Here is a 10,447-nt window from a genome sequence, read left to right as displayed (position 1 = left end):
GGGAGAAAGATGAGGCTTTCTACTCCCGTAAAGATTTACACCCTCGGAAACCCTGTACAGGGTCGCTATGGGTCGGAACCGACTTGACAGCACTTAACAACAACAACAACAGATATATATATACGTAATTATGTATCACACACTAATATATATATATGTAATTATGCATCACACACTAATATATATATGTAATTATGCATCACACACTAAACAATGATTCTTGAGCTTTCTAAGGAACTCTGGTAGCGCAGTGTGTTATGAAGTGGGCTGCTAACCTCAAGATCACCAGTTCTAAACTACCAGTTATTCCATGGGAGAAAGATGAGGTTTTCTGTTCTCATAAAGATTTACAGCCCTGAAAACCCTATACTGGGTCACTATGAATTGGAACTAACTCCACAGCACATAACCACCACCAATCACCTTGAGTTTTCCGATGTTTGTCAAAAATGATCATGATTCTTTATGTGTCTACTCTATGTTCTTACAACATAAACTTTGTTTTCCAGCAATTGTGATGAAAATGTATTATTGGTACAGATTAGGGTGATACCATGAATATGTTTTATGTGTGTTGTTGTTGTTGTTCTTAAGTGCCGTTGAGTCAGTTCCGACCCATAGCGACCCTGTACAGGGTTTCCGAGGCTGTAAATCTTTACGGAAGCAGAACGTCTCATCTTTCTCCCGTGGAGCGGCTGGTAGTTTCGAACTGCTGGACTTAAGGTTCACAGCCCGATTCGTAATGTGTGTAGGTGAGCATAAACTCAAGGGAGGGGAAGAATTTAACAGGGCCCAAAGTAAGAAAAAAGTGTATGGTTCTCTATCCATTACCTTTTGAATACTTCCATATGTGTGTATGGAGTACTGTGTTGCTCTATAGGATAAACAAAGTTGGTGGTTTCTTGGAAGCCCTGTATAAGGTCTCTATGAGTCAGAACCAAAGCTATAGCACTTAGCAACAACAAGAACATATATGTGTATTTATTATTCATGTACAAACATAAATACCATATACATGCTGAGAAAGGAAATACTGTCATCCTACCTAGTATTAGAGTTTTTAAAGATACACACATTAATGTGATAACCATGTAGATTCTATAAAGGTAACTTAGTGTCTTAAGCAAGAAACACACACACACACACACACATATATATATGTTTTTTTTAAAGCTAATCTATTTCTTTGTATAAGCTATACTTCAGTGGAAGATATGTTTTGCAATATTGTTTAGTAATAAATATTAATAAATTAAGCTGTGACAGTTAAGGATTCTCAGTTATGATGTAGTTATTAGGAAGGGCTAGTTAGTCCAAAGTTTGGGGATACTTAGGAACTCCTGAGTCCATGAACACTGAACTATCCATGGTGGGCTAGAGCTGAGAGAAAAGTGTGCAACTGATATGAAGTGAGGGGAGGCACGTAAGAATGCCCAAACTTGCAGATAGTACTCATTTGACATAGCTTGAAAGGCTTGATTATCAGAACTCGACTAGAAGGAGATAAAGACATTTGATACAGGAAGTGTAAATTGCTACAATTTGATAAACTTGACCTTTACTTTCGTAGTAGCTCAAAATACCAACTGAGAGGGAAGTTTTTACATCAAGGTTCAAGCCTATCCCCTTAGTACACAGGGCTGATACGGCCGTCAAGGTAGACACTAGATACCTAAAATGGTAGGGGACTATAAAGTCATGAAGTGGCTGGCTTACAAGTTTTCAAGAGGGAGTTCAGTTTCAGAGTAAGTAGCGGAAGGTAGAATCCCCACTGAATAGTTTTCATCTTGTCTAGATGGATCTGGTGAAAGGAGATGGAGATAGGATTCTTTTGATTCAACAGTGAGTAATTGCTATGACTAGTTGCAATGGTTACAACTGTAAAGGAAAAATTTATGTAACAAAAAGAGGGAGTAATTAATCTTATATTCCAGGAACAAAGGACCTTCAAGAGGGAAGAGTATGAGTGGAACATAGGATCCTAACCAGAGAAGCAGTGACACCAGAGATGGAGGCAAACGTAATGGCATGGAAAGATAGAGCAGCTGAGGACTCTAGACTTATGAAAAGAGAAAAACTGTGTGCTGGTGGGCAGGAGGCTGGCTTACAAAATGTGCCCTTTAGTTGTTTAAACTATTATATATTCCAGAAAGTTTTTGTGTACATTAAAAAAAGGGGGTGGGGGGAGGCAAATACTGTTAACTGATGGTGTATGGGAGGGATTGTAATAATTAAAATGAGACAAAATATGATTGGTTGAGAGCAAAACTGATGTTCTACCATGTAAACTATCACTCTACCATGTAAACTATGTAAACTATCTACCATGTAAACTATCATTCATTTCACAGTAAAAGCTTTTAAAAAAAATGTATTTATCATCTCCATGATGAGATCTAATATGATGCAATGACTTCCATGATGGGACCTGATGTGATCAGCTCTGATCTGATGACATTACCCTATGTGTTGCAAATCTTCACTTCTATGGTGTTAATGAGGCCAGATGTAATTTACAGGATCAGGTTGTACCTTCAGTCAATCTCTTTTGAGATATAAAAGGAGAGAGAGGTGAGCAGAGCACAGAGAGGCCTACCAAGCTAGAAGAGCCGGAGTGGAGTGCATCGTTGGCACTGTGAAGCACCTAGATTCAAGGAAAGAATGATGCCAAGCTATATGGAGGCCTCTAAGGAATGCTAAGATGTAGTTATTAGAAGAGCAAACAGATGATGAAAGGAGACAAGGACCTTTCCCAGAATCAAGAAAGAGAAAGCCTGCCCCTCTATCTGGACTTATAGCTTACTAATCTGTGAAAGAATACATGTTATGGTTATTAAAGCCATTTACTTGTGATATTTCTGTTATAGCAACATTAGATAACTAATACATAAGCTAAAACCAATTCATCACCAATGAGTCGATGTCAACTCACAGCAAGCGTATAGGAGAGAGTAGAATTGCTACAAAGGGTTTCTGAGGTTGTACATTTTTACAATCCTATGTTTCCCCTGTATAGCAGCTGGTAGATTTGAACCACTGACTTTTAGACTAGTAGTCCAATGCTTAGCCCACAGAACCATCAAGACTTCTTAGTCAAAAGCAAGTTGACGTAACAAGCACATATTTGGCTTAATAATGCATTTGTTACGAATTTCTTTTAAAACATCCCCAACATCTTTAAAACTGACTGTTTATTATAAAACACAGATATTTTATAAGATGTAGGAAATGAAAAATTAAAAGTCTTTTAAGTTCAAGGCTAGAAATAACTGTTTATTGCAAGGCTTCTTAGATTGCCTAAGAAAATCTTTTTTTCTAATGAAAATATTTTCATGGGTTGTTTCACTTACACTTTTAAGACAAGGATGATTACACACTACATTACAATATCTGGCAGAAATTCATAGGATCACCATATTTCTAAGCATTTAATATAAAAGAAAAATGCAAAACATTTTGTCTGTAACTCAGTATTTATACTCCTTGTGATGATACTCAAGTAACTTTGGCAGCATTCTGAATAGCTGGCAGTTTCTACAAAATATGCTAAGTAAGGAGCACAACATTGTGATACTATGCCATGTCACATTCTTTTAAGGCACAAATATTGAAATTTTGCCACATATCACTGCACAGCACTGCTCTGGCAACATGCTTGTAGAGTGCCTGAGCTCCTTTGAAAGGAGGATCAAATCATCACAATGAGAGATGAAATATCATTTTTGTAGCTGTTCTAATTACTTGGTTGGCAAAATAAGCTGTGTACAGAATCACTTGTTAAATTAAAATTACTTAGCAAGAATAAATGTGTTATTTAATCTCTGCTTTTTTGGTCAAGGGGATTCGTAAACCATAATAATATACAGATTGAACTTCTATCATATGTTTTTTTTTTTCAAGAAAAGCAAACGGTTTCCATTGTAAAAATATTGAAAAAAAAATACAGGTATCTTCAAAGAAAAATAGCTTATTCTAACGAGAGCCAGAACTGTTGCTGATATATAGCATTTTGACTCCTCACACCCCACAAACACTTTTTAGGACTAAATTGCAGTTTATTTAGATATATCACACATCTAAGTAATCATATAATTACATGATGACTAGAGATTTGTTTTTTAATAATAACAAAATCACTCAAATTTTGGAGGCTTTTAATGTTGTAAAAATATAGTCAAGACACATAATTTTTTAAACAGATGTCAGAGATGCTTCAGAGATTTTGGCTGATTCCAAAGGATATGCAAAAAAGAAAGAAACATATTATGCTAATTTCTCAAAAGAGTCAAATCACTGTGTTTACTTCAACATGGCAAACCCATGATAAAATAAACCTAAGTATTGTTTATATCAAAATAGTTTTCATAATATATGTAGGTTGAGTTACAGAAAAATAATGTCATTCTCTATTTGATATAATTCTGTCTCTCTAGTTTTTAATGGTGTTATGAATAAAAATTAAGTACAACTCAAACAAATCCAATGGTGGTTTCACAACAGAAGTGGCAGACAAAATAAGTCACAGAATATATTCATTTAAATAGAAACAGAATTTAAATAGAAACAGAACCCCCAGAGATAATCAACTGCTTTCTAATTAATAGAGGAATAGACTTTTAATATTCATACATTATTGTTTAGAGAGGTTAGAAGAGTATTGCAGAACATGAAAGCCACTTATATTTACTTTTGGTTTCAATAAGGATTTTTTTTTTTTTAAGAATAAGTTTATGTGAATTTAGTACCAGGTATTAATTACAGCAGAAACTCAGTAATACATTCAGAGTCTTCTGTTCTACATTTGTCAGGCTCTCTCTTTCCAGACATTTTCAGTTTTCGGATTAACCATTCCCAGACCCTAGAAGCATAATAGGTGATGGATCTCAATCCGTACTTGATTTGAGTCAATTTCTTGTGGTATATTTCTTTTTGGAGAAATACAATGTATTTCAGTAAGAAGACTATATATGTATAATAACCATCTCTACTTATTGACCAAAAAAAAAAAAAAAAAATTCTACCTGGTATCTGAATGCATCATTGAGATGAATCAAAATGACTCCTCAATCAAAACCAGACATCCTGATTCATTAAAACATCTTTGCATAATCTATTCTAAGCAAAGAGTTTTCAAGGAAGGGTGCAATTTAAACTCATACTGGAAAAATTTTTAGAAGGGAATTGCTAGTGCATTAGGGTTAAACCTTTCATTTAATACCTTGACACATAGAAAATCAAGTACTGAAATCACAAGAAATTCATGCTGGATAAGCCATTCAAAAATTACAAAGCTCACTCACCATTCCGACTCTCTTCATCAATAGCAACTATAGTAGCTGGTGGTCCTCCCCTAGCTAGCTTGCAATCTGAAGGAGAAATAAAAATCAAAAGAAAAACAAACAAAATCAAGGGTGTGAATTTAAAATTGCAAAGGCAATCACTCTATGGTCAAATTTATCAAAATAAGAGTACTAATCATTTTCAATCCTGCAGCCAAATGCTATACCTTGTTACTTTTAAACAATTTATTATTTTTAAATGTCTATAATAATCACAGCACCTCCTTAGCACACCATAAGAGAAGTCACTCTGTATATCACAATATTATTCAAATCATATTTTAAAATGCAGAGACCACTAGAGAGCAGAAATTCTTCAGGACAGAGATAATGGGATGGTAATTTAACCCAAAGAAATAACATAAAGGAATGATTAACAAGGGTAAATTGTAATTAAAGCTTCAAAACAGAAACAAACATAATTGGACTTTAATTGTGACAAAGGGTCTAATTAAAGTGAGTGAACAGAATTTTTACAATGTTCTAAAGAGAATAAAACAAAGACAGACAAGCAATGCTCATGAGGTTGTTTAAGATTTTATTTTTGTCATCTTACCCTCATATTGCCAGTCTGGAGTCAAGAGGATAGAGTCATCAATGGAAGCAGATTAGAAAAATGAGAGAAAGAAAGGAAGAAAGAATACATGTATATATTTAGCAGGAGATTTAAAGATATAAAAAGAATTACATAATAATAGAGACATTTCCTAAGGATTCATGGTAATGAAATATAGAACATTTTTTATAGCAGCTTTTATAATTCTAATATAATTAACCCATTAACTTTTTAACACATGCCATTAGCATCTTAAAGGATATTATATATAGATTTTCAAATAACATGAAGTGCATTTGTATGTTTATTAAATGATAAAAATCAATTACTTATGAACTGTCTATTATTCGGAGTGTTCACCAAGCCATAAGAATAGTGCCTGTGAATCAGTAGTGATGACTAATTCATTATCACAAATCTTGCTAATGCCATGCCACATATCATATGGTTGTTGTTGTTGTTAAGTGCCATCGAGTCGGTTCCGACCCAAAGCGACCCTGTACAGGGTTTCCGAGCGTGTAAATCTTTACGGGAGTAGAAAGCCTCATCTTTCTCCCGCGGAGCGGCTGGTAGTTTCGAACCGCTGACCTTAAGGTTCGCAGCCCGATTCGTAACCACTACGCTACCAGAGCTCCTTCATATCATATGGTAATGGGCATAAAAATAGTATCGTGAACTATAACGCCCATGATAGTTAAAATGTGAACGTTTTACTTACAAGATGTCAAATGACCACTTCTGACACATAAATTACTAACCTGGGATGTACTCAGGGAGCCTGGTAGGGCTGCATTGTGCAGTTACGCATATATGATCCATTCCTGTTACTGAACCTTAGAGCAACTTTGTTTAAAGCCCAACAAATACATGTGTTATTTGGAAGACCTTTTCCAGACCTTTTCTTTGGCTTGTTTTTTATAAATCTGCTGTTTCTCATGAATATTGGCAAGAATAATAAGATCTTTTACAAGCAAATTATTATAAAATTAAGATATGTGTTCTCTTTTATTACGCTTGAGACCTCAGACACAAAACGATTTTTCACCTTCCTTTTTTATCAATATTGAAGTCATAAGTTGCAACATCTAAAAGTCACACAGAGCCTTTCTTATTTTGTATTCACCATTCATTCCATGAAAATTATATTCATGTACCAAGATAAAATAATCATACTCTTCTCCACAAAAATCTTTCCAAGTTTTCTTTAGAATAAAGCAAAAGTTCAGTTTTTCATGTTATGATCTTAAGACCTTTTACTTAGAATTAAATACCCTGCCCTACATTTGCACTAGACAACTTAGTCTTGTCTGAGATTTTCTGTACTTTCTGAGAAGCCCTGTTAGTTAAATGCATCTCTGTCTCCATTTTTTCCATACCTCATCCTATCTTGTTGAAACAAGCTATTTCACATATGTGTTAAAACCTTGCTCACACATCCCAGTCTCAATTTATCTTTAACACTCAAATACTCATAATATTATATTCATCTTGTTTTTCTTTTCTTTAGATAAACATTATTTAGTCAGTCAGTCGAATATACAGATTAATAACAATGTAGAAAGTGTGAGAATAAAAAACACTAATAGCTCTTTTCTTCAGAGATTTTGAGTGAGGAGAAGTAGAAACCAGATAGGACAAAGACATATAAACAGTCATACAATCACAGTAGAGTGTAGGATGTGTAAAGCACACCTTTTAATACATTTATAGCAATATAAATGATCAAAAGAAGGAAAAATTCTATATGTAGGGAATGAAAATGCAATATTCAGAAAGCATATATGATCTGTAAAAGAAAGTACAAAAGAAATTGGGCTTATTCTTACAAATAGTTTTCTTATTTGAATTTCAGACAGTAATTATTTTTCAAGACCATTTTCTCCTCTTTCTGTATATATAGCAACTGTCTTAGTTAACACCTTCATCATGGTGATGGAAGATGGACAAAATAGATTAGGGTCTTAAATGTGAATGCTGCTGATAGATGAGTAAATATTTAGTCAATATTTTTAGGGGCAGATATGATGAAGAAAAAGGAAATAAAGGGACAGTTGTCCCTTTATATATAATATAAATATTTTACATTTTTTCCCTAGTTTTTTTCTATTTACTTAAAAGACAGATTATGTTCCAGCCCTGCCTAGCTCTGCTATCATCATTAGACTCTGATAGCTAATTATTCAGTCACATCAGCCAAATGTGCTTCCTTCTGTTGAAATGGCATTGTTCATCAAGTAAGTACTCCTTAGATTTACTTCTATTCCTCTTTCAAGAATCTACCAAAGTTTCTAAGATAAAAAAAAATATGCCACAAGGAAAGAAAACTACAGGCCACTCTTATTTTTAAATGCGGTGGTGGTGTTTGTGTCCTGTAGAGTCAGTTCTGACTCATAGTGACTTTGTAAGTTTTCTGAGGCTATGAGTCTTTATGGGAGCAGAAATACTCATCTTTTTTTCCTGCGGAGTGACTGGTGGATTCAAACTGTTGATCTTAATGGTTTGCATTCCAAATCATAACCCACTACACTACCAGCACTCCTTATTCCTTATATATACAGATGCAAAAATTCTCCACACAGCACAAGCAAACATACTTTTAAAAATATAAAAGGCTACTATACACCTGGACTTCACCTGATGAAATACACAAGAATCATACTGGCATCTGTGGGAAGACAGGGAGACTCTCAATATCATCAGCCAAAACAAGGCCAGGAGCTAACTGTGAATGGACCATCAATTGTTAAAATATAAGTTCAGGTTGAATCTGAAGAAAATTAAAATAAGTTTTCAAGAGCCAAAATATGACCTTGAGTACTCCCACCTGAATTTAGAGACCATTTCAAAAACATATTTGATGTATTAGATATTAATGAACAAATATCAGAGAGTTGTGGGATAACATGAAGAACATCATCCATGAAGAAAGCAAAAGGTTATTAATAAGACCGGAAAGAAAAAAAAAATGCCAAGAAGGATATGGTCCTCAACTACCCTTCAAGTCTGAAAAGGAACTCACTCTCATGGCCAATTTCCAGACAAGCAGTAGATAGGTTTTTATCAGGGGACATTAGTAAGGTCTGCTCACCATGGAATGGTCAATCATGCAAAATCAAAAGGATAGCATTTTCCTAAGGACAAAGTTGAGAAGGGATGGGAAGGTGAATGAAATGCAATTAGGAAACACAAGGAGAAAGTGGGATAGTTGATGCATGAAGGAGATTTTAATCATTGAGATGAAACAGTGTATGATTTGTTGACTATAAAGCTGATGATCTTGTATAAACCTTCACTAATTTCACAATAAAAAGGTTTGGGCGAAAAAAAAAGGATGTCAGAAGAAACTCTGACACGAGCTTTTGCATATAGAGAAGCTAAAACAACTGGAAGAAGTGAGAAAAAGAAGTGAACAGAAAATTCCAAAGGAAATTTTAAGAAGACAAGGTAAAACAAAGCTCCAGGAATTGATGAAATGCAAATTTAAATCTTTCAACAAACGAAAGAAGCACTGAAGCAGCACTCACTCATCTATACCAAGCAATTTGGAAGACAGCTATCTGGACAAAAAGGTTGGAACAGATAGATTCATATTAGTGGTCATTCCAAAGAGAGGTTACCCAACAGAACATGAAAATCATAAAACAAAATCATTAACATCTTGTTGCTGTCAAGCTCTGTTGAGTCAATTCCAACTAATAGTGACCTGTATATGGTTTCCAAGTAGCATCTGGTGGATTTGAACTATCAACCTTGTGTCTTGAAGTGCAGTGTTGATCCAAAGTACACCAGGAGTCTTTCTAAAGTTAATTCACCAAAATGGCTACAACAGAATGGTGATAAGGAACTGCCCAACATTCAAGCCAGATTTATAAGAGGACATGGAAATAGGGATATCATTATTGGTGTCAGATGGATCTTGACTGAAAGCAAAGAATACCAAAAGGATGTTTACTTGTGCTCTATTGACTATGCTAAGGCATCCGACTAAATAGATCATAACAAAGTATGTGTGTCAGGATTTTATTCTCCCACCATATTACTCAATCTGTATGCTGAACAAATAATCTGAGGAAACTGGATTATATGAATGAGGGCATGGCATCAAGATTGAACAAAGAATAATTAACAACCTGCAATATAAGATGACACAAGCTTGCTTGGTGGGAATGAAGAGGATTTGAAATACTGATGAAGATCACAGACTATCGCCTTCACTATGGATTGCAGCTCAATGTAAAGACAATGAAAATCCATATAACTGGACCGATAAATAGCATCACACTATATGGTAGAAAGGTTAAAGTTGTCAAAGACTTCAATTTGCTTGGACGCACAATAAATGCCCATGGAAGCAACAGTCAATAAATCAAATAACATACTGCATTAGGCAAATCTGCTGCAAAAAAAAACCTCTTTAGAGTATATTAAAGCAAATATGTCACTTTGAGAACAAAACTACACCCACCACAAGCCTTGTCATTTTCAATTGCCTCTTATGCATGTGAAAGTTGGATAGTGAGTAATTTAGAATGGAGATGAATTGATGCAATTG

At 34.6% G+C, this 10,447-nt stretch overlaps 1 protein-coding gene across 3 annotated transcripts in view; it reads right to left on the bottom strand.

The window, feature by feature from the left end:
* PCDH15 (protocadherin-related 15) overlaps positions 1 to 10,447 on the bottom strand; it is a 1,066,306-nt gene that overhangs the window by 888,522 nt on the left and 167,337 nt on the right. For 2 of the 3 annotated variants that reach the window (XM_006831105.1, XM_006831104.1), the window contains exons 2-3: positions 5,896 to 5,910; positions 5,301 to 5,366 (exon numbers count right to left, since the gene is read on the bottom strand). In XM_006831105.1, coding sequence (XP_006831168.1) covers positions 5,301 to 5,366; positions 5,896 to 5,910 — 81 coding nt within the window. The remainder of the gene's footprint in view (positions 1 to 5,300; positions 5,367 to 5,895; positions 5,911 to 10,447) is intronic. The other variant, XM_006831106.1, reaches the window with a different exon arrangement.

The sequence above is a fragment of the Chrysochloris asiatica genome, unplaced genomic scaffold, assembly GCF_000296735.1.
Source record: "Chrysochloris asiatica unplaced genomic scaffold, ChrAsi1.0 scaffold00003, whole genome shotgun sequence".
NCBI lineage: Eukaryota > Metazoa > Chordata > Mammalia > Afrosoricida > Chrysochloridae > Chrysochloris > Chrysochloris asiatica.
Note: the sequence above shows the minus strand (reverse complement) of the source record. Positions and strands in the feature narration are given on the sequence as shown.